At 40.9% G+C, this 24921-nt stretch overlaps 1 protein-coding gene across 2 annotated transcripts in view; it reads left to right on the top strand.

Annotated features, from left to right (window-relative positions):
* Positions 1–20787, top strand: part of LIN28B (lin-28 homolog B) — a 94795-nt gene extending 74008 nt beyond the window's left edge. For both annotated transcript variants that reach the window (XM_053973962.1, XM_053973961.1), the window contains one exon: positions 20418–20787. In XM_053973962.1, the coding sequence (XP_053829937.1) occupies positions 20418–20787 (370 nt within the window). The remainder of the gene's footprint in view (positions 1–20417) is intronic.
* The last annotated feature ends 4134 nt before the right edge of the window (positions 20788–24921 follow it).

Here is a 24921-nt window from a genome sequence, read left to right as displayed (position 1 = left end):
AAATGAAAGTGTGTGGCACAGCTGTGGCTGCACTGAAATCTGGTAGGGCAATGGTTTGGTGCCAAGAACCAGGCTCCTTGTAGGTGCGCAGTGACTGGAGTCCCAGGGATGGGCTGCACTGGGCTCTCTGTGACAAGACAGGCACTTTGTAAAATTCCCCCTCTTGCTTTTCAGACAGACAGCACTCATGACAATGGCAAACACAGGCTGAGACTGCTGAGATGGTCAAGCAATGTGGCCAGGAGAGTTCTCCTGAGGATGCTGTAACAGACACAGCCCTGGAGACTTGTTTGGCAGAATGTGCCAGTAAGATAATTCTGCACATGCCACAGTCTCTTTCCACAAGGGAAAAGAACTGCTCTGAAAGAAAGACAAAAGTGGGGAAGATGCTCAACCCTAGGCCATACCCTTTCTCAGAGGTATTCAAGACAGATTCCCTCAGATTTTAGAGTTAATTTAAAATTTCTTGCATCAGTAAGCATTCTTAAATGTGCAGTAAATTGAGTACATCTAGGTTATTGTCAATGTAGGCATTGAAAATCCTGAGATATTTTTTTTAATATGTACTTGTAAATCATAAATATGGAATATCTAGTGTGTAAACTTTCATCCACTGGTTCTGTATCTCATGCCTGTGTCCATTAATTCATAGTTGGGTTTTGGGACTCTCCTTGCTACATGTTGACATTCCTTGGGGACACACAGCTGGTGTTTAAATATGTCTGATTTACATTTGCCAAAACTCTCCCCAACAACTGCAGCAGAATTCTTCATCCAGAACTGCTAGAGAGGCACCATAAGGTTGAAAATAATGTAAATTATTATTTATTTATGTATATAGAAGCATTGTAAAGCAATGCTTCTTTAAGTATACAACATAGGAGGCTTTTGAGCTGTTGTTGATTTTTCTGCACTGCACTGTACAAGCTGAAGTAATGGGAATCTCCAGTGTTCTGGACTGCATTAACAGATTGAATCCCTATTTATTATTTTTTCCTAAAGGGGAACTGTGACTTCAGAAGAAAGGGATGCTGCCCCTGACTCTGCAGCCAGGTCTCTGCCAGGGTGCAGTTTTGAATTACTGTGGCTGGGCAGCTGCCATGGCCCCCCAGCACCCACAGGCAGCCTTGTGGTCCTCTGCCTGCAGGGTCGCCGGTGCCGATCTAATTCCTCTGAGAGCCACTTCAGGGAGCGTAACTGAGAAAAAACTAATCCTGCAAAAATAAGAGGTACCGAGCAGCAAACGGATAGAGAGGTGACAGAGTGGGGGACGCCTCTCGGTAACAGCTCGGCGCTCGGTGGGTTTATGTGGAGTGAGAAACCCTACGGGCAGCTCGGCATGAAACATGTTGTGCTCTCTACTCAACGTGGCGGAGACATTCCCTGCTGGCGGCAGCTTTTTGGCCTCTGCAGTAGGAGTGATAGGAAGTCTGCCCTCACTGGTGGCAGGTGGTGATTTAAGAGCCAGCAGGGTTCATGGGAGGAAAGTGTCAGGAACACAAAACCCAGCAGGGAGTTGGGTTTGGCCTCTAAAAGGCCAGAGGTATAATTAGGCATCAGCAAGACCTCGCAGAGGGTTTGGGGAGTGTCCCAGGCGAGGTCTTTTCTATTTGAGCTTCCTCTGTCAGACTGCCAGTAGATATCGCTTCACATGGCTCCCCACAAGAGTGATGCTCCATGCTTTTTAGCAGGGCTGCAGCTTGTGGTTTTCCTGGCCAGGGAATGAAAACAGGATGCAAAAAGCAATCCTACCTATTTTAGATGCTTTGGTGCCACCACACCATTAACTGTACAGTACCAGGAAGTTGGCAGCTGACTGGGAAGGTAAGCGGCATTCCTCAGCTCTGTGCCTGACATCCCTGTGGGGCTGGAGAGCAGCCTCTAAAAACTGCAGTGCTCAGGCTTAACTCACTGTTAACTTCCAGGCTGGCATTTTAGTACGCATGTGGCATTTTAGTACGCATGCAGTGGTCATTTCTCAGTTCCCTTCCTGCCTTTTAGCAGCTGCTCCTCAAAATTTGCAAAATGCAAGCAGTAGGCTTGGAGGAGTCAGCGAGTGGTGTCATCACAGCTCTTCCTTCCCTGCCAGCTTCCGCTAAACAATCTGTTTCATTTTTTTCTGCTTCTGTTGCATTAGTTTGAAGTGCTGTGAATGATGTGAAGACAATTGGAGATACATACTAAAACTAGCATTTCCTGCTGTAGTGTTCTGCTATTTCACATCAATCATATTATCTGAAGGGTGTTACAGTTTCAGAGGTTCGCTTGGGAACTTAAATGTACTAAAATTATAGCCTGTGTTCTTCATGACAAGGAAAAAAAATAACATAAATTTCACATACAGTAACAGAAAACCATATTCTTTCCATCTGACTTTACCACATGCACCAATTACAGAGTGGTTTTATCTCATACAGAAGTAGTTAATATATCAGTTTTCTAAATGACAGATTTTCAAAAGAAGTTTTCTCCCCAAATGGGAAGGATTATATAGAATCAGCACTTGAAGTTAGTAGTACTGTAATGCTGGAAGGCAGACCTAAGTGTCAGTAACTTTGTGAAACTCGATGTTTCAATTGACTCAGTGTTGTGTTTTCCAGGCTTCCAAAAAAAGGATAATATATATTCCCTGGCATTTCCAAGTATGCGTATTTTCCTAGTCGTTGCTAGGAATCAGTGAGTTATCAAAGGATTCATAAGTGCTGCTCAAGTATAAAAGTAAGTTATAAAATGCTATTTTGTGATGTTGAGATAATAAACCAGCATTATTGTGAATCTTTCAATTACCTGCAGTTACTAAGAAAATTGAACAGGTGTCTTACAAAACTCCAAACAAACAACCAGTTAAAAAAATTAATTTGTGGTAAAGCTCTAGAGTGATACTAATGTTATTCAGAGTTCCTTTTGTACAAAGAATGTGCTACTGGCAAATAAAGTCCTGATTTATTGATGACTTCCCTTTCTATAACACAGCTTATGGTTTTCTTGTTGTCATCATCATCAACAGAGGAAAGTTACCAGCTGAACTAATTAATTCTGCAAGACTTCATAGGAAAAATAATTTTGCAGCTATTTTTTCTAACTGATATGCATACAATTTAAGCTCTGGAGGCAAGAGGCAGGGGTAAGGTATGGAAATGCAGACAGCTGCCTCTGAAAGAAACAAAGCTTCAAGGAAGCTTAACATGCTGAAATCAAGGGGGTCACATAATCTCCATCCTAGGGTGCTAAAGTACTGAGTGTCACATCAGTCCAGGGTTATTAACAGCTTTTGCTTTGAGATATGGACTTAGGACTAAAGAATGTTCATGAAAAAAGGACATAAGAACTGCAGGCAATGGCAATCAATCCTGTCCAATCTCAAAATATTTATGACAGCTTTGCATCCTGCTAATAGAGAAGACATGGGAAAATTAGAAAAAGTGGATGAAGTGCAATGTTAGTTTATCAGCTTCAAATTGTGCCTTATTTTTATTATTTACTTTATCTAGTATTTGTATTCTGTTAACTAGATAATTTTCTTAGACAGTGGAAATGCACTAAAGGTGGTCTGGCCTTCAAAAATGAACTGTTACAATGTGCAAAGGAAAATTATTAGTTCAAAGAAAGTTCAATACATGAACTCTGAAATGGGTGAAAAAATAGCTTACTGAGCTTTACTTGATTTTGAAACCTCCCCTGTAATTTATTATTTAGAAATAGAAATGGTTTTAACGACACGGTGGATATAAAAGTTCTGTGCTTTGTGCAGCATCTCCCACCGATGCCAGCACCACCACATAGATAGCCTTTAAGGACAACCATATTAAAGAAATATTCAAGTTAATAACTTTGCTAAGTTGCACCCTACTATTTATGTAAAAGATAAATGGGTAAGGGACAGAATTCAAACTTGACATTTGTGGGGGAAAGCAGAAGCTATCATGTCCTGCCTGTCCTGCCTTTCTTGCTGGTGTGTCTCCTGTGGTTGCCCTTGGTCATTGGGCTAGATTGATCTTCCCCTTTTCCTGCCAGCCATGGCTGCCCCCAAGTTTTTGTGTCAGGTTACAGGAGCCCTAGGAAAGAGTTTGGCTGGAATTTTGCTGGTTTTGCGAAACCTATAGAACAGTGGAAGCAGCTCTTTGACAGCATCTAGAGCAGTTTGGGGAAAGAAGATAAACAATCAGGTCCTTGATTCTTTACTCCAGTTCATGCCTACAGCAGGCTTGGCACTGCTGAACTTGAGGTGCCTCCTGAGTCCCTTTCCTAAAGGCACACAGACTAACTGGGAATGGCAGGGGTATAATAGATTCCAATGAGTAGCGTATCTCCTATTCCAGATGAACCACTGGCCTGAGAATAAGGTTTTCCTTCCCTTCCTTACTCTGCCAGTGTAGTGCAAAAGCAAGCCACTTTGAACGGATCAGGAAATTTGCTCTAAAGCATTGATTATGGTTTCTCAGCTCTTTTAATAGCCTGATCAGCCTCAGTGTTGCCAAAGCCTTTGTGTAGTTTCTGTAAGAACAGATAATTGTTTGCAGCATCCCTCTAGTGCCATTCACAGGTTGTGCTAACTGCACTGTCAAGTCCTCTGCAAAGAGGAAGGCACATTGTCTGGTGCTCAGTGGTGCAATTCAGTAATTCCTGGCTGCTGCCTCCTTTTCCTGAGATGCAGTTTGGTTTCCTGATGGCAGGTCCATTGGGTAGAAAAGGCTGGAGATGGCTTTGTGATTTTCTCATCCTGTGCAGAACAGCATGCACCACAGCTGGAGTAGACTGGGAGAACAGCACTTCCCTCTCCTAGAATTATGTTATCTTGCACAGCAACTGGAAACCTTCTAGGCAGCCAGGTGTAATCTCGTGGGTTTTTTATTACCTCTGTTAAGTCATGTGTTGCAGCTTTTCATCAGCAAATGTTTGACAATTCTGCATCATTGCACAGGCACTTCAAGGTATCATCTTCTACATCACAAACCCTGTACACAAACGGGTCCTGGCATTTAACAATTTGCAAGCATCCCCTTATTTCTCAGGCTGAGTCATCTGCTGTGGGCTGTCTTTGCTCAAACTCCTCTTACTTCCTTTTTCATCTTAAAGGCACAAAAGAGGTCAAGACAGGGAAATCTGACCAATTTTTCAGAAGGCAATGGTCATTAACAAAAATTATTCAAGTCACAGGTTACCTGGGTTTGGTAGGAAAGAAATTACAACCTGACTGTTGATGAAGTCAGTGATGATTACTTGTGTGATTAAGAACTGCTGGGGCAGGATCTGAGGCTGCAAGGGAGGGAGAATCTGAGGCTTTTGATGAATATTGGGGGTAATGACCCTGAGGTAATGTATGATGTGCTATATAGGTCAGAGTTAGGGTTTGGTTTCCCTCAAGAACCAACAGATCAGGATTTTAAGAAGGGCAGAGGAAGAATAGGGGAGTAGAATGGACCTGCTGCTGCTGCTAACAACCATTAAAAAAATACAAAGCCAGCTGCTCTCAGAGCAGAGCTTGATCCTTTCAGTGTCTTTAACAGCACAGTATATATTCAGAGGAGGTGAATTCATGAGGCCCTATGGACCTACACCATGGCATTACAAAAAAATGCAAACCCGAACAATGGGTGGCCTCAGCGGTTCCATCTGGCTCGCCATTAACAAGGTTAAAGTAAAGTGGGTTTCCTTGGCTGTGTCACACACAATTTACACTTCAGATGCTTTAACTTTGGAGCCAGACTGAACAGAGCACCACTCTAAATGCACGTGGCAAGAGTCGCCTAAGATGTGTGGTAAGCACATTTGGTATTGCTCCTCTTTCAAAGATGGAGTGGTAGCTTTTAGATCGTTTTTAAGTACTATTTCCAAGTGCAGAACTTTTTTTCTAAATAATTTTTTTTTTAAATCCTGTCAACAGTCTAGAATTGCTGTAAAATACTGTTTACTCCAAGTAATTTACAGGCACAGTAATATTAGAGGCTGGATTCAGTAACAGCAGAAATTATTAGAGGCCCTAGAAATATTGACATCAGCATTTCTGGTATGAAAACCTCAAACATCAAACTACACTTTGAAGCTAAAAGGGATATTAATACATATAAGTGTATTCTGTTGTAAAGCATTCTTCTTTCAGAGCCACCAAAGTACTGAGATAATAGCATAGTTAACCATGGCGGATAATAACCTCTAAAAAACTTTTGCTCTAGAGAGGCAACAGGTATGTTGGCCTGTTAACTTCTATGCCATTGAGTGTAATAAGGCATGGGAATTATCCCAGCATTTTGCAGAGATCAGGTTCTTTGTCTCAGCTTTGACACCTTTAAGGGAACCCAAGCATTCTCTATGGTGTCCCATTCTTGAATAAAAATCAGTTGTTAATGAATGAGTTGATAAAGTTGATAGTTGAATTTCAAAGCTGTTTTGTCTCTAAGACAAGCATTTGAGCAGTTAGATCCATGGTAAAGAGCTAAGGTAATTTACAGAGTGAGGATAGACTATTGTTGCTGCAGAGGTGTTCAAGGCATTCCTCAGAATGGAGCGAGTGTTGCCCTGGATGACCTGGCCATCTTGGCTGCCTTTGACCATGAATTGTGAGTTCAGTAGTGGAACAGAACTTAATACTGCTCCTGAAGTTAAACAATTGAACTTGCATACCATGACACCAGTGGACATCGTTGACTCGCAGTTAGCCTGGCAGTGTCAGTAGTCTCACATGGGAAGGCCTTCAGCTCGTGCAATACTGAGCTTCCTCCTTAGTGAGCTGTGATGGGACACACTTCCTCCTGAGCATGCTGCAGAAGGGTTGGCATCAGCCTCACTAGGGTTGAACAGTTGCTTTGTGCCTTCCAGGCTTTTCCAGCAGGTGAGACGGTGCTATTGATGATGGCCTTCCTTGCCTTTAATAAGGGGCTTGGTGTGGATGACCCTCTTCTTGTTTATCCCTCTTCTTACTCGGTTGTTCAGCTTTCTGACCCACCTTTATGGCCCCTCCATGCTGCCTTTTCATCTCTCTTGCAAAGACAGGAATATCCTTGGACATGACACTTAAGTTTCTGACTATATGCATCGGTCCTGTAATTGTAGCCATGATTATTGTAACATGCAGTAATTTTACAAATTTACAATACTGTATATTTGACAGGCATGTCAAAAGTTGCCAAGTTGCCTCCTCTCAAAGGTTTCCTGTCCATTGAATTTGAGGTAACTACAGGCAAAATAAATTGAGCTGAGAAGTCATCTAATTGGTGACAAACCATTGACATTCCCTTCTCCTCTCCCTTTTTAGCTGCTGGTCTGTCCATGAGCAGCTTTTGACTCGAGCCCTACCTTAACAATAGCTTCAAAAGGAAAATAGAGAACTATTTTTGCTGAGCCGTGACAGGTGCAGTGCTTCCACACGAAGTATTGCAGTGGTGGGAAAATGAAGAAAGAATAACACAGCAAGGCAGAACCTGTGAAGGGGTAGAAGGAAGGCAGTCAGGCTGCAAGTACAAGCATATGTCCAGCTGCAACTTGCATGAGCATGAAGTGGGAAATGCCCCAGCTATGCTCTGCGTGAGTGGAGGGACAGTTCATTAAAAAATCATTAGTTAGCCTGAAATGGGGCTGGTTGATTTATGAGGAATATGTAAAAGAATGGTGTAAAAACCTGTTTCCTTAGAGGAGGGGTGTTAAGCATCTCTGTGCACTATATTTAGAGTGTATTTGACTCAAAGCACACAGCTCAGCTACTTTTTGTCAGTTAAGTTCTTTTCCAGTTCATTGTCTCTAACTGAAAGGAAATTCAGCCACAGCCACACAAAACTAAATTGAACATCTGCATCTTCTGCCTGGACTTGGAGTGTGTGATTCTTTCATCCACTCTTCACATACACAGACTACTGGTGGATATCAGATGGAATATTGTGATATTGACAAATTCATGAATCCAGATAGAAATCCAGTGTAGATTTGTGTGAAAGCCATGTGTGTGCTGTGACCAGGGGTAAATCCCAGACAGTGTGCCCATTCCACATTATAGTTCCTCTGCAAGAGTGTTTGAGGACAATGGGAATTGCATTGCTTAATCTACTCCTTCCCACCTCCTGACAGTGTTTATCACACCCACAGTTGTGCCAATGCAATGATTTATGATTTTGTCTCAAAACTGGAGGTGTGATATGAAGCAAGCTAAATAAGTGCTACAAATCGGGGGAAAAAAAAAAAAGTAAGTGAATTAGCTGAAATTTTTGGAAGCATTCTTCTTGGAAAGGAGGCTGTTTACTCAGTAATTATCTTCCACTTATTTTTACATTACCCAAGGAAAAGCTGTGAATGCAATGCAAAATAGTTGAGCTGGAGCCCTGGTCACTTGCTGATGGTTCTGGATGGTTTGCAGCATTGGAGTGGGATCCCTGACACTCCCTGCATTCTGCCTGGCACAGCACACTGTTGCTGGCTTGTTTTGCAGTACAGAGTATGGAAACAGAAGGGCACCCTGGGAACAGCTCCTGATGCTGCCAAGGCAGCAAGCAGCGATGGCACTCACTGTGCAAAGCTTTGCAGGAAACTGGAATGGAATCTAAGCATGGTAGCTTATTGAGGACATTCTAGTTTAGATTTTTTCATCATTTCAAAAGTGTGTGCATTCTTCATCTGATTCTCAAATTTGTGCTGCCTGCCAACAGGGAATATAAACTTGTGGAGGGGATTTCAGCATTTTTGTGAAGTCCAATTAAGCTCATTTTCTGTGTAATGTTTCTGATGTAATTGAAATTACCTTTCTCAACTTGTCTGTGACTTTTTATGATAATAATTGGACAGTGATGAAATAGCTGTAACAAAGAGAACAGTTTCAAAATCAGGTATTTTATGCATTTTGCAGGATGTGCTTGATTCCTGCACTAGTTCAGTGAATGGCCTGATCACCATATGGTTCTACTTTGTTCTACCATATCTTTCCTGGTGTACTAGATATAATCCTGAGGGGCACAGACTCAGATCTTCTAAGCTATGAGGACCTTGCTTACTTCTGAAGTCAGTGGGACTTAGAAATTTAAATAATAAATATTTAAATTTAAATACTTAAATGCCTAACTGTATCACACAGACTGCCTATGTCAGAGAAAGAAGTTTTTATCACCAGCTTCTGAGCCTGGGAAGGATGAGACTTTTCATAAGGGAAGTTTGTGGGCTGTGCTTGAAATCCAGAGTCCTGGGTGGCAGACAGAGTTTCCTTTCATTTTGTGGTTATGTGGAATTGTGTATTTCCAGGAATTTTGGATATTTTGAATAGAAGGTTTCTAAGGAGAACCAAAGGGGTCTTGATTAGGAGCAAAGTCCTTTTAGGTTTTCAAGAGTGAGGTTGGTTTAACAAACAATTGCTTTGTTCCTGGAAGTATCCAGGAATACTGTAGGAAGTGACAGAATTCTAAAGGTCCAGTCCCTTGTCTTCTATGGCTAACACTGTTCAGGTGTGATTATTTCCAAGCTCACAAAAGGCATTTGGTTCCTAGATTTGATGTTTAGGTGCTGCCAAGAGACTCAAATGTCAAATTTAACTTGCTGTCTGCGTCTTGTGTCAGCTAGGTTTTTTATTGGACAGCAGCAACTCTGTGCTCTAGTTTTTACAGCTGAGTCCCTCAGGAATTACCAGGTTGGCTTCAGAGTTCTCCTCTTCACTTGTATGGCTCAAGCTACTGAGCACATTTCTACTCAAAAGGTCCCCCAGTTCACCACATACCTCCTCCCCCAGTGCGAAAGACAAGTTTGGATGCAAATCTTCCCTCCATTAGGAGGTTGCTGTAATCTTCAGATGGTTGTTCAGGCTTTTGAAGGAGGATTAATAGGTTGTAGATAAGACACCCGGTTTTCTCATCTTCACTCTCTGGGGAACTGGTCAGTGACCAGTTGCAAGAGCATTACACCCAATTATATAAACAGCAGAAGATATGGGGGAAGACTGTACCTGATGAGGACAGGCAGTGATGGAGGCTCTGGGATTCCATCAGGTGCAGAGGGTAAATAGTTTAGCTACAAAACAGCTCCTAAGATTGGTGATTTGGTTTTTCCAATGGTGCAGTGATACAGATATCCAACACCTAGTATAATTTGTTATTGCACTCACTAAGGATTGTGTCACCCATGTGCCACCCCTCAGGAGCAGCTCTGAGAAAGGACACTGCCACTGGAGGACACTGACTGGATGGGACACAGCGTGATGCTGAGGAGCTGTGCTCCCTCACACTGCCTGCCAGTGAGCTCCCTCCTCCCTCAAGCACTGCGTGTTTATCCAGAATGAAAAAAAGAATAAATTTGTTTGCTGTCTAGCTGTGAGTTCAAATCTGCTGCCCTAGCTGTGATATTTTAAGGTCTTGTGGCAGAAGGATACTCTCAATTTTTCCTGCAGTAGATCTGTCACTAGAATAATTAACAGCTCAATGAATAGTAAGAATTGTCTCCATAACCTTGTAGCAGTATGCTAAATAATCATTAAAGCAGGAAAAAACTGAGTTTCAGTCAGGGCTAATGAAGTCCTATGGATTTGACATGTTATATATTCCATTCCTAGCCCCTGCAGTATGTCACAGTCACCTTTCTGTGTCTTCTAACGTGCCCCAGGGCCTGGGATCTGAGGAGAGCAGACAGGCTACCAGCATAACTGAGTAATGCTCTATTTTACTGGAAGTCAAGATTTTCCTTTCAAATTGGAAGAACTTGTAGCCAATCCCCTTGTAACCATTCCCCAATTTCTTCCTGTGGCCTTTGCACACTTCACCGAGTGACTGCAGAGACACATGTCTTCTTCCACCCCCACCAGTGGTCTTCATTTATCACTAGCAACTTGTGGGCTTGCATTACAATATGTTGCCCTTTCTGCCTCCGTGCACTTCCACTCTTAATGTACAGTGTTCCTGCCTTGCACAGTGAGTGCTAGTGGATAACTGGAGGGCTGTTTCAGAGTATAAATGAATTGTTAGAACACAGACAGGATGCTGGCATTAATCATTCCTTTGGTTTGTGACTGCTTTCAACATTGTAAATTCAGGGCTTTCATAGTTGAAGTTGTGGCTTGGGTGTGAATTTCTGATCAAAACTACAAGAAGTTGGTTGTGCTGTGTTCAGTGAGCATTATCCACTATGTTCTCCTGTGTCAGCTTTACTCGATGTCCACCTTGTAATCTATTCTTCCCCTGCCATGATCACAACTGGGGTGCTCTTACCTGAATTGTTATTTGCTTTCAAACATTTTATTTAAGTGTAGGGTTCCTATTTTATCAAATCTCCTAATTCAGAGTTCATCAGTCCTGCTGGAAAAACTGATCCTTGGCCTATAAATATCCTTAATTTTGAGATCATTCATTCTTTCTTAGGCTGAAAGGCTGAGCAAAAATGGGCAGAAGACACATCACTCCTCTACTCTTGCCAGAGTTCTTTGGTTTTCTTTGTGATTTATGCTGTGTTCTACTTTCAAATGTTACGTCAACCAGCAAACACAGATTTACAGGTGTAATGAAGGAGCTTCAGCCTACATTGCTCCTTGGCCTCACAGCTTCTATCAGCCTGACCTCTGCAACCAGCCTTGGCTACTGCAGTGCGACTTTTCAGAATTCATACACAGTGGGAAATTTTCTGTGTTACATTATTAAAGATAACAGAAAGTAAGCTCAGTGAAGTCATCAAAATTGCTCTGGATCTACACCCTTGTGACTGTGATCAGAACTAAGACCATTAAGATGCTCTATTTCTGGGAACTGGCAATATTTAGGAAAACTTTTATTAACTTCATTGTTATAATTTTACTGCAATGATATCACTTAATCTACATAATCCCAACCAAGAGGATAAAGTGATCTAGTTTACCACATATAGGGAAACTATTTATGTTCCGTTATTTTTAAATGTACACAGAATTAACAAATTTCAGAGAAATAAGTATTAAACATGTGCATGTGATTTGCCATCCTGAGGCCAAACAAGGAAAAAGGAAACACCAAGTTCTCAATTAACAATAATTTTTATATGCATAAATGTGCTTTTTAGTCTTATGTACACAATTAATAGTGAGAATTAACGATGAGAATAAATCCGGTTGTGAAATAGGGCAGAATAGTAAAAAATGGCATTATTTTTCTTTTAATGCTCAGGGATCAGGCAGTGTGAGACAAGAATACCTGCCTCAGGTGGGAATTAAAAGCTTTAACATATAAGACTTAATCCTGTTGCAGCCAAAATCCTCTTTTCACGCTTTACTGTTGCTTCCGCATTTTAATGTGAAAGTTGCAAAATCTTTTTTTTTTTTTTCAAGATACTGAAAGCCTCTTAAAAATGTGTTACAGAAAATGCTCGGCCCATCCATTTAGTAATAGTGTCAATATATGAAGCTAGTCCATTTTAGACGTCTTAAGGCACAAGTTCAGAAAAGTGAATAAGGTGGCTGCTTCCTTTCTCAGTCAGTGCAATCAGAGTGATGTGGATTTTCCTTACCATTAAAGTGTGGCTATAGAGCATCTGAATTAATTAATTGTTCTTATGGGTAACTTACAGATGCTATTTCAAGCAAAACCAAGCACCATGTTTGATGCCCTTTTGTTCCACATTTGGGATAGGAAGCCCTCCATGTGATTCATGTGACATTACTTTATCAGTGCCATTAGCTCTGGAAAGAACCCCTAGAGAGATAGCTGGCGTGGTCTCCTTATAGAGAGTGTGTCATAAGAGACAGTAACCATCCCTTTGCTTCTGAAGAATGAAATGAAAACCTGAGCTGCTGGTTAAATCCTGCAATCCTTAACATTTGTGAAGCCTGTATTCATGCAAGTCATCTAATTCGGTGTATGTAACAGGAGAATCCATTTCAAGGCTAGCACCTAAGTCAGTACATACTCCTGTGACCAGATATTTCTGAAACTCTGTGCGTGAAACTGATTTATATGAGGTACCTAAAGTCATACCACTCACAACTGGTATTTGGGGAGAAAGAAAAGGTTATGAACTTCCAGAACAACCTTCTTCCTCCTCTTTCTCTACCATGGCTTGCTTCAGTGCTTTAGTCTACTGCCAGGATGCCATTTGCTGTTTCCTGCTGTTGTGAGTTGGCGTCACTTGTACTTGCTGTATTTGTTGTATTTGCTGCTAATATTTAGTGATGAAATAAGGAACAAAATGGAAAAGGCAGTTTTTAACAACTGATTCCCTACTGCCTTTTTATCTCATCTGTGGATTAACTGATCAGTGGATGTGGAAACCCTGGAACCAGCTCTGCTGAGAGGCAGATAAGGTCAGGCATGCCTCTTAGCTCATGACCAGCACCTCACTGACCCAGAAAGAGTTGAGCCGGTTTTATGCAGCGTGCATCCTTATCCACATGGCCAGGAGGCTCAAGCCACCTCTGTGAAAGGCTTCTAGTGTTACCGAGCTAGGCTGCTGTAAACAGGGGCAGGGAGCAGTGCTTTCAGACACAGGCAGCCGAGGTCTGCTCAGCTCTGGCCACCCCCATGCCCGCCCAGCGCTGCACCCCAGCTGGCTCTGGCAGAGCGCTGCAGACGTGGGTACACACAGCAGCAACGCCCAGAGCAGAGCCCAGGCAGCCTTTCCACCAGCAGGAACTGTGGAAAATACGTACTTTTTAAAAATTACTGCATACAGGGCTGTTCTTGTTGAAAAACTGTGTTCTTTTATTATCCCCACAGAAATTAAAGCTTACAAGGGGAATTTGTGGTTGAGAGTATTTGTGTGTGGTTTCATAGTGCAAAACAATTAACAGTAGTAGACTGACTTGAAATAATTTCACACTTGAAATGTGTGATATATGACTGTTTAAAACAAAACTTCCTTAAACCATCGCTGATTTTGTATCTGCTTTATCTGAATGGGCTAAAACCATTAAAATATACACATTCTTTCAATGCTATATTGATACTATAGGAGCAAAACCATCTTTCATGTTATTTAGAAACAAAACTTCACCTTGTAAATTGTTATTTCAGGACTTTTTAGCTCTTAATATAAAGAAAACCCTTTTGTCGTAATAAAGGAAAATGCATCCAAATAATTCCTCCATGAAGATGTATTTCCTAAGGATTTTTGTGTGATTTTGTGAAAAAATAGTTTTCCTCCATGCCTGTAAAGGGAGCTGAGTGGATGGTAGAGATAAGGTTTTGTGGAAAGGAAGAATGGAAACAACATAATTGAAGTTATTTTTTAAGATCTGCTTTCTCTGTAGTCCTTTCCATTTTTGTGGAGAAAAAGCTGCATTTTGTGCTTTTGAAACTCCCTTTCTGTTTCATTGTTGTTCTTGGTTGTAAAAAAACCAAAACAAACCCCCATCACCTTCCAGTAAAATTGTATTATCAGATTTTAAACAATTTTATTTCCTCATGAACTTAAGCTGAATTATATCCTGACAGGCCTGATTTATCAGGCAAATGCCTCAGTCGTTTGTCAGCTTCTTTGTTGGGGGGAAGGGGGAGGGGAAACCCCAGCAACAAAAGACCGTAACCTATTGATATTACTTCTGTGATACACTGGGGAAAATAGATTGATTTAGAACTAACCACAGAAAACTAGTCGATCTGATGAGTTTACAACAGAGCATTTTTATTTATTTATTTGTAACAAGAGTAAACATCATCAATATTCTACCCTGTGTTATTGGAAGCTTCGCAGACAGTGTGGGTTTGTGTCAGTGATGGGGCTATATGAAAAATGAAAGAAGGCAAGGCTTTAAAAAATGGACGGACCTTGTTTTTCTCACAAAATTGAAAGTCTTGGATCTCTGGTATGTTATTATGAGTTGTAGGATTCACAGGACGAATAGATGGATGAGCATTTTTATTGTATTTCATCCTTTTTTTTCTTTAAGAGGTTATTTTTTTTTAAATTATATTTCTATTAAATATCTCAAAAAGCTAGTAAAGCACAGGAAATTTCCTAACTGAATTTCACTGAAGAATGCCAGCCTGCAATTAACTTTCCCAGCATGTTGCCTCTGCACAGTGTTTTCCATGAACGAGAAGTTCAGGGTAGCAAATACTCACAGGACCAGCACAAACCTAAATGTGGCACCAGTGTGCCATTTTCTACATTGAAAATATGCTGTTTTACAACATTCTTGATTAAAAATACTTACAGTTTTAAAATTAAACTGATTTTTTTTCCCCATAGATTGGTAAATGTGGGTGCTAGTGAGGTTTTCATTGTGAGCCTGCTTAATGGACAAGCTATAAATGCTCTGATGAAGATGGTAAATATTCCTTTCTCTGGTTTATTTAACAAGATAATTTCACTTGACCTTAATTATTATTTCAGTAGAATTTCAGTATTCACTACTTTTAATTCTAATGCCTGTTTAGAGAGTTTTCAAAGTTAGCTGTATGCTCTCCTGCATTCAGCTACAGCTTAAGAATTAAAGGTTGATAACCAGAATGGTGTAAACCCCAGCAATGCATGTGTGAGCAGAAACATCCCGTCCATTTCCCTGTCAGAGGGCACAAGCAGAGTGTACATTCCACTCATTTTATGTGTGTCTCCTTAGCTCACCAAAATGCTTTGGATTGAAAGGAGCCTTAAAGACCATCTAGTTCCAACCTCCCCTGCCATGGGCAGGGACATTTCCTCTAGACCAGGCTGCTCAGAGGCCCATCCAACCTGGCTTTTCAAGCTGCAACAAAGACAAATTGAAATTAGCAGATCCTCAATAGTCCAGAAGATCCTTTCTGAGGATCCTCCAACACTCCGCAGGTGTTGGAGGTCTTTCTCATTTGTTCCAGATGGTGCCTGAGCAAGCGCCCTGAGCTTTTTAAAGTGTCACATCCAGGTAGTGAGAAGCATCCCTTTGCAATATTTCATGGCATTATTTTCAAGACAAGTCACTGAAGCCTTAAACAGTGGAAATCTTAGTTATTCTAAGACCCATTTTTCTGTTAGATCATGGATAGTTTAACTTCCCTTTACAGCCATTTACAAAATAGAATAAATGAAGTGATCTGCTGCCTGTTCTATCTGCCTTTCTTTAGGTATGTTGTGAAAGTAATGGCTGAAAAGGACAGCACATTTAGGTGCAATTTTAAACATTTCTTTTGTGCTTTAACTGCACAGTTGCATTCAGTGTATTGTAACAGCATCTCACATGCACACACTGCCAGAATTCCATGCCATTTTTCAAGGCATTAATGTTGCAAGATGGAGTATTGTTAGCCAAGAATCATTTTTGTGTAGTCTAATAGCATTCAGAAAGGAGTAACAAAAGAAGAATTGGTGTGGGGTATATCCTGGTGAATTATTTTAGTCTTCCTCTGACTTCCCCCTTATTTTAGTCTTCCTCTGTACCCCCTTCCCTCCCTTTCCTATCCCTGTTAGATGTTAACTCCTTATTCCCTGCTCCCCCTCCCCCAAGTCAGTCACTAGGGTAATTTTACAGTTTTTTTCTCTCAACAGATAACAGTCTGGGGTTACACACATTTTTCTCTACTTGTCATATGTATTGGATTATCATCTAAATTATATTATAAAACACCTCCAAGAAGCAAGCAGTTGTGTTTACTCTAACTAGTGCTGCTTAACCCGTCTGAGTAGTTACTGTGGAAAACATATTTGCAAGGCAAGGGTATTGTTACTTTAAAAGTTTAGGGCTAGGGTGTGCTTCTTGAGTAGGAGTATCTGATTGGTGGAACAAAGGAAAAAGGCTAAAGACTAGATGGTAATATTTGGTTGTGAAATTGAGTACTTCTAATCAATTTCAGTCATCAGCTTTTTGCAATTAATACAGTATATTTTATGTTGGAATCTGTACGCTTCTTCATGTTTCCTTTAATATGTATAGTTGCATGCAATCACAAATCCATAGTGAAGGAGAATTTAGGAGGTTTTCTTAACCTTGCTATATGCTCTCTTCTTTCTTCATTAGTAGGTATTATTGTTACATTTTTTTTTGAGAGTATTGAAATATAATGCTAGACAAGTTTCTCAAGGTGTTCCTCTATTAAGATGTTCATCTTTTTTATATTAAAAAATCACCCTGATTCACCTTCCTGTCAGTGCTATAGAGAAGAAAGGATTTCCCGTTAGGATAATTGCCATCTCTTTATATTTCTGAGCCTGAAGCTAGCTAGCAAATCATGGAAGCCTACTGTGAGAAAGACAATCCTATTTTAACAAATCCTTCTTACTTTTGTTCTTTGTAAATGCTGATTCTATTATAATTGCACATTTAAGGGCTTTTTGTGTTTTATTCATCTCACAGTAGAATTTACATATAAACTTGTATTTAAGCTAACATACGTTCTTTCCATGGTGCTTCGGAAGAGACACTTGCTATGGTTGCACTAACCTAGAGTTTCTGAGAGCAGAGTCGAATGAGAATTGGTCAGTTTTCATGGCAGGAGTCAGCTTGTGTATTGTTCTGTATGTGTTGTATTGTGTATTGTATTGTATGTAGGTGCAGAGGTGAATGTGTGAGCTCCCATGTGCATGTTGTGCTCTCAGCTTTCGTGATGTTGTAGCATAAGTACACGCAGCAGAGAGGAGCAAAGGGCTGAAGCATCCGGCAGGAAAGGGTTAATGCCATACCTTAATGCCTGGGGATGATGCCATGCTGTCATTTGTGAGCTCTGAGGTGGCTGACCACTTCCATTTTGGGATAAATCCCTTGGAAAGGGAAGGCGTTTCAGAGGAAGGTGTGATCTGTTCTCCTGATAAGAGTGATTGACAAGGAATGAATTAATAGTTAAAAGAACTGAATAAATACCACCCTCCTCTATAAGTCCAGGCACACCCCAGCTACACAAGCACATATATACTCTAATGTGACACTTTACCCATATGCTTGAATTGATTGGTAATGAAAAGCATCCCAAAAAAAACAAATCAGAGTTTAATCACAACTGCTCCTGATAGAGTTTTTCTTTTACAGTGACATTTCAGTGAAAATTTAAACAAATGCAAGGAATTACAATATTTTGCAAATAGAATATACTGATTGATTATATATGTAAAGGGTGAGAGGGGCTGCTTGAGTGGATGCAGGGGCCCTGACAGCAGGTTCTTTGCCAATTGGTGAGGTGAAATGGTCCACTGAATTGGATAACACAGAGCATACCATAGTGACTGATTAAATTGATTTGTCCATGGCTACTGCCTATCCTGCTACTGAGGCCCTTTACCCTATTTTCAAACTTTTTTCTTTTTTTTTTAACTTTTCTAAACAGATGTGATATTAAGGGACAAAAGAAATGTGCTGATGCATTCACAGCCGTAAAATTCCATCTTCTGAATTAAGATAAAAACCACAATTTCCAGAATGACTGCACACTCCTATGCTATACTATGTTATAATGTGTTTATCCCAGGAACAAGTACACTGCTAGAAACCAATGAAAAAAGGTAATAATAAACATCATTCTCTAATATAACCTAAACTACAACCAGTACCACATCTGTGAATCCTTAGATGTATTTACTGGAAGGGGAGAAAGTAAAACACTTAAAGATTTTTACTTGCTGCTGTTGCTTCTTTTCTCTAATTTCAAGGCTTATTTCCTTACTATTTTTTCTGGAAGGTGTTTAGAAAGCTTGTGGTGGAAACACAGCTGAATGCTGAACATACTGTCAAGTGGGGGTCACTAATTTGAAAATACTGCAATGATTTGGCAAAAAGTAGTCAGAGGGATAGTGTTTAATAACTTGAAAATTATTTTTTTAACCATAGGAGAAAAAAAAGCTTGATGTTTTGGTCTTAGATCAGGATGTTTGGATTTTACAATGTACTTAGTATGTAATTTCCCTTCCTGTGCTAGGGAAATCAATACTAAGTGATAATGGGGCTGGTACATGTTATTTTCTTTGTGATTCAAGGGAAGCTTTGTTAGACTGTGTTTGTCTTCATGGGTTAGGCTGTAGTATATGCAGACAGAGTAGTGTAAGCATAGTCTTCAAATTCCACTGAAAAATCACATCAAACTTCAGGGCAGTGGTGACATCAAAATGGAACCAGTTCACCTAAAATATGTTATTGCAGTTGTTGTAACAGTGCAGAGTTCATTGTACTGGGCTTGGTTTCTTCTTCCTCGTTTTTAGGAAAGATACAACAATAAATCACAATGATTTCTGAAAGGATAATGAAGTTCTGTTCATTATTTAACTTCTTTAAATTGTTGGCCAGTCTTGTAGGACATGACAACATGCAGCATGCCATGAGTGACTTGTGCTGTTTTTTCATTTGTCTGTGGAAATGAAGATACGGTTTTGTCAATAGCATTTCTTTGCAAGGTAAAGCAAATTCAGTAGATGAGACTTTGGCTGTACGTAAGCTTTGCTTGGATTAAACTTCTTGATATTGTATAAACTAGTAGGGACACTACTAAATGCTAGGTGAAGTAGTCAAACGGTGCTTTGTTACTTTTCAGGAATCTGAAAATGTAACATATCATTATGTGGACTTGATCTGGAGCACGTTGCAGTACTTTGTTCATAGTTACAGTTACAGTCTTTTTTTTAATCCTTAAATTGACTCCACAGACCTAAGTATTTGTGAAATAATTGTTTGTAATTAGTTTGTTAAGGGAAAGCAAAAAGAAAAAAAAATACAGGTTTAGTTCTTTCCAGTAATGTTTGATTTTATAAATGAAATGTCTATGCATTCAGTGCAAGTTTTATAAAACAAAGAAACAGAAACCATACAAAAGCAGCCAAAGTTGAAAACTCAGTGGTGCACATAAGGTCATCATGCCAAAGGCGTGTAATTATTTCTTTGTATTGTATGTTAGAATAATGTAATCCAATAACTGGTGTTCCTGGTGTGTGTTACAAAGGATTCAGTAAGGAATTGCTGGAGAGTTCTTCAGGACTCTCCTGGCTAACAAGGTTAAATAGAAGAGGTTTTGTGGGCTTCAGGCATTTCTGAGGAGTGTGGGTGAAGCCGTGTCCGTGCAGCTGGAGGGGCCTCTCTGCAACCCTCGGTTCCCCAGCAGCGCATCCCATGGGAAGCGGCACCGCGGCCACAACCGCGTGCACGTGGGCTGGGAGTTTTGAGAGGAAACACACAAACACAGATTCATGACTCTTGCCGGGGCTTTACTGAGTTTATTTGGAATCGAACCCCTGAGTGCCATTACAGACCTCGTGTCCCCGCTGGCCCGAAACCTTTGCCAGGCTGAGCCAGAGGAGCCGAGGTGCCGGCCCTGGGGCAGAGCCGAGCCCTGGGGCAGAGCCAGTCGTGGCTCGTGGCGGGCACCTCGGGCTTGCGTTTCCCTGGCTGCAAGCACCGCGTCCCTCGGGACCTGGTTCCGGGAGCGGCCGAGCCGCAGCATCCCCGCTCAGCGCGGCCGCGCTGGGTCCCGGGGCGAGCAGGGACACCGGGGCGGCGATGGCTGGAGATCTGGTGCCCTCTAGTGGGGCCGGGCCCGGGCCCGCAGGAAACCTTCCCGCTGGACGCTGCATTGCGTAACTCCCTCTCTGTCTCTGTTTGGTTTTAGATGCTACAACTGTGGTGGCCTCGACCACCACGCTAAAGAATGTAGTCTACCTCCGCAGCCAAAGAAGTGCCATTACTGTCAGAGCATCATGCACATGGTGGCTAACTGCCCCCATAAAACTGTCTCGCAGCAGCCCACTAGTTCTCAGGGAAGACACGAAGCCGAACCGCAGCCTTCCACTTCTGCCTTCCTGAGAGAAGGGGGAGGAACGCACGGCTTCTCGTCTCCATCGTACTCTCAGGAAGGCAGGTCGGAGATCTCGGAGCGCTCAGGCAGGTCACCACAGGAAGCGTCGTCGAGTAAGTTGTCTGCGTCACCTGAAGAACCAAACAGAAAGGGGCCTTCTGTTCAAAAAAGGAAAAAAACTTAATGCATTTTTCATAATGTTCCATTTTCTTTACCCTCTTGGGATGTCTACCTCATGCAAGTACAGGGGAAATAATTCATTATCAGTAGCTGACCTGGAATTTTAACTACTGTTGAGGAACTGTGAATGTTTTGTTGTTTGTGTTTTTTTTTTTTTTTCTTTGATAGACAAATCACTCCAAACAAAATACATTTGAGCAGGGTGCGTTATGTTTTCCTTTCTGTGTGTATGTGTGAGTGTGCATGCGTGTGTGTGTATGTGTACATATCTATAAATATATATTTTTCCATCAGACCATTCTCCAGATCCCACCAGACATTACTGTGAAGCAAAAGTCACAGTACCCAATGTTCCTGAACTCATTCCTAGAACCTGATTCCAAACGTGTTCAGAAAGCAAACAAGAAAACCCAATTTTCTGAAATTTCACTCAGAAACGAACCAAACCTGATAAACCACACAAAGAACTGAGATCAAGACTGTTACGTCTCTTGTGAACCAAAGGATACTTTCATATTTTAAAGCTGCCATATGGTACTAAAGATACTAAGACATCCCCCGTACCATCAATTCAAATTACTTCCTTTTTCATCTCCACAAAGTATCAAAACCCCTCCCCTCCCCATGCCAGTGCAGGGCAGTTTCATGACTCAAGACGACTCTCATTGCCACCACCCTTTGTTGGTGAGGAGTTTAAAGCTCCAGAAAAGACAATGAATGTGTAGTTTCTGTGATGGTTTCTCAAAACGTTTGTTAAATTAATATGATTGTAACTGTAATTTAGATGTCTGTTGTGTAGGGGAGAATGTGTAAGTTGTTACCAAACAGACCCTTTTGAGTGGTGCCAGGATGCCATCCTGGTTAGCCATTTGTATACTGTGAACATTTAGGGTACCTTGGTGGCAGTAGTAGCCACAGCAGCAGCAATTTCTTTTGGTCCCAAGTAGTGTCCCTCAATTTGAAGGGTCTTCCCCCTTATTTCCTGTTGAAATACCATGGAGAGAACTCCCTAGGGATTTTTATTGTTGTTGTCCGTTTGAGTTTTAAAGAAAACAAAATGCAAAGCTAATGAGATCCTGGGCTGAATAGTTTCCTAAGACAAAAGGTTGATGGGCACTGGGGTTGCTCAGCTAGCCTCCCTAGATGATCATACAGCATGGGTGCAGACCAGCCTGAGGAAAGGGACCTGCAGATTTGCCAGAAGCCCTGGGCATCATCTACTTCTTGTGAACTGGGGGTTGCAGCTGACCAGCCTTGGTCCAGAGTGGCCTAGGACCACACACTTCTGTGTGAAAGAGGAGGAAGATTGGTGGCCTCAGAGTGAGACTCCCTGGGCTGCAGGCCTTGCTCGGGGTTAATAGAGTTGGAGCCTATCAAAACTTCAAGTCGCTTTCCATTTGTAACTTTTGAATTACCAAGTCATACGTAAGATAACATACTCTGACAAATCCCATTGTGGATGTAAGTTAATTAGAGAAACCTGTATAATCCTTAACATTGGCAATAAACACAGGCTGTTAAAGCTTGAAAGTGTCGGGTAGGTTTAAGCTCGGATAATCAAACTAAAGAAACAGCCTGCATGAAAGGCTACAGCGAGCCAAAGTCTTACCGTGGTAACTCCTCTGCAGCCGATGGTTACAACAGGTATGCAGCTGGCTCAGTGCATGGCCTTTCCCCTTCCCACTTGTCCTGCCAGATGAGACTTTTACTGGTGCTGCTGCTGCTTCAGTGAACAGGTAGTCATCAAACTCCTCAGTGAAGGGCACAATTTCGAGAATTATTTTGTGTGAATTCCTTGCCAGTGTTTGCAAGAATCTCAAGGTTTGTACTGAAGTTCTCAGTAATGATAATGCAAAGCTTACTTTTGACGATATTGAATGTGATATATCTATAGAGAACGTCCTTGCCTTACGTAAGGATAGTAAACTTATTTAAATTATGTAGACAAATCAAAGTGGCATTGCTTAACCTTCTAGTCGGTGTAAAAACCAGGTTAAACAGCAAAGATGCAAAACTTAGGTCACTTTGAAAATTTAAACCAAAGTTCCTTATAGAAATAGGCAACTGTGGATTTGAAAACTGGTCATTCCCTGTTTATATGTAAGAAGTTCAGAGCTGAGATAAGGAAATGTTTTCAACATGTGGATTTTTATTGGTGCTGTTCGAAATCACTGTGTGCACCAAAGTCAGACTGAACTGCTAAGAGCACATACCAAACCCTATCTTATTGTTGAAAGCTTAAGGTTTTATTTTTATATATTAGAATGTTATCACTGTTACATAACATACTCAGGACAAAGAACTTTGCTCAGGGAATATACCATGTAATGTTTTTTCTTTACAGAACAGTCTACAGACCTGCTTACTCAGAACAAACCAAATAGTCTTAGACCTTTTTATCTCTGTATAAGTATTATGTACTGATATTAGTAACTACCTCTGAGTTGACGTAGACATACGTTTCTGATAATCAGATCTCAGCGTTTTGTATTGTAAGTTCCTGTGAAATTATGAAGTGGTATTATGTACTGGTTGCTTATGTGAGCATTTGTGTCTTTACATTCACAGGGTCTGAGTTTTCAGAGATGCTGGGCAACCACAGCTCCCACTGACTTCCAGTCGGAGCTACTGGTGCTTGGCTTTTCTAGGAGGGGAGGGATGGGGGATGGAGGTGGAGGGGGAAGAATAAAAACACAAAAGCATCGAGCCCACTATGTTTACATAGGTGACAATAAAATTATTATTCTGTTTACAGCAAAAGGCTACCTCATATCTACTGCATGAACACACCTTTGTGCTGCTGTGGCCTTAAAGGTGGCTGTTGATCTATGGTACATACTTTTTATCTGTACTAAATATGTGACTGTTAGTTCACCATTGCAGACATTATGGTAAATACTTGTTTAGAATGAAGCATCCATTTGAAATTATGAGACCTTTCCAAACATTTCTTTGAAAGTTTTTATTTTTCTGTCCAGAGGATTATGGGCACTGTTCACGGGAATAAATACAGCTCCAGAAGAGATAAAAGTGTACATGCCTAAGTTAAACATATAGCAGCATAAGCTGCAGCAGGTAACTACTTAGCACTGGGCTGCAGTTGGAAAAAATCTAGTTATACTTCTTCAATTGGCTGCTCCAAATAAGCAAAGAACCTTTTAAAGGAGGAGGCACAGACTGAGTTTGGGATTCTTCCTTCATGCCTAAGGACAAAATTAATTTTTGGCAGCATTCGCTCAGGCTAGATTTTCCCCTATTCACCAGCCTGTCCTTGCCAGAGTGCTCCACAATAAAACTCATTTGAGTAGAAATAGTTCAAATATCTGCTCAGATGTATTTTTCTCCTAACAATAGTGGAGATAAGGTTAAGCATGAAGCAAGAATCTCCCTCCCTCCCCTTCCCCCACTCCAAAATGCTCAATGTGATTTAATTGTAAGGGACATTGTGAGATATTTTTTACTCTTCCCCAAGGAGAGGTCACAATATTTAATTACATGCTACAAAAGATAGGCCATGAGGAAGACTTGTATTTGGAGGAAGAGCCAAATAATTTTTTGCTACAGTTAATGGTAGATCTGGCATTGTGATACCATTTGCAATATTTTGCCTTTAGCCAGCTTTCAGGGAGTGCCAAATACCTCATTTGGATCCTACCTCTTCCCATTGCAGGCCACCTTTTTCAGCCATTTTATTCTGCACCAGTGTTATCCTGGAGTTCCTGCTTAGTTCCTGCTAACTTAGTTTTTTTTAATAGAACCCCATTAAAAAAAAGTGCTTATAGATCTTGTACCATTCTTTGTAAGAATTATAAAAGAACATGGGAAATTGCATGGAGTCTTAAATTTAATTTAATTAATTTATCTGTAAGAAATGTTTATCATAAAAAATATATATGTATTCCCCTGTGCTAGATATAAAAGTAATTGGGAAGATGTGTACAGGTGCAGATGCACTGATTTTAATTTCCTAGAAGTCTTAATGAGATTTGAGTATTGTTTTAGAAACAAGCAGAGCCTTGTTAAATGCATCAATCTTATTTTGCTTAGTTTTATCAACAGCCTCTTTAAGATCCAGTGGTTGTATTATCCCTGTTATAATTGTTGACTGATAACAAGAGGTTGATCTATGAACACACAC

This window comes from Vidua macroura, chromosome 3, assembly GCF_024509145.1.
Source record: "Vidua macroura isolate BioBank_ID:100142 chromosome 3, ASM2450914v1, whole genome shotgun sequence".
Lineage (NCBI taxonomy): Eukaryota > Metazoa > Chordata > Aves > Passeriformes > Viduidae > Vidua > Vidua macroura.
This window is presented reverse-complemented; position numbering and strand designations above follow the sequence as displayed.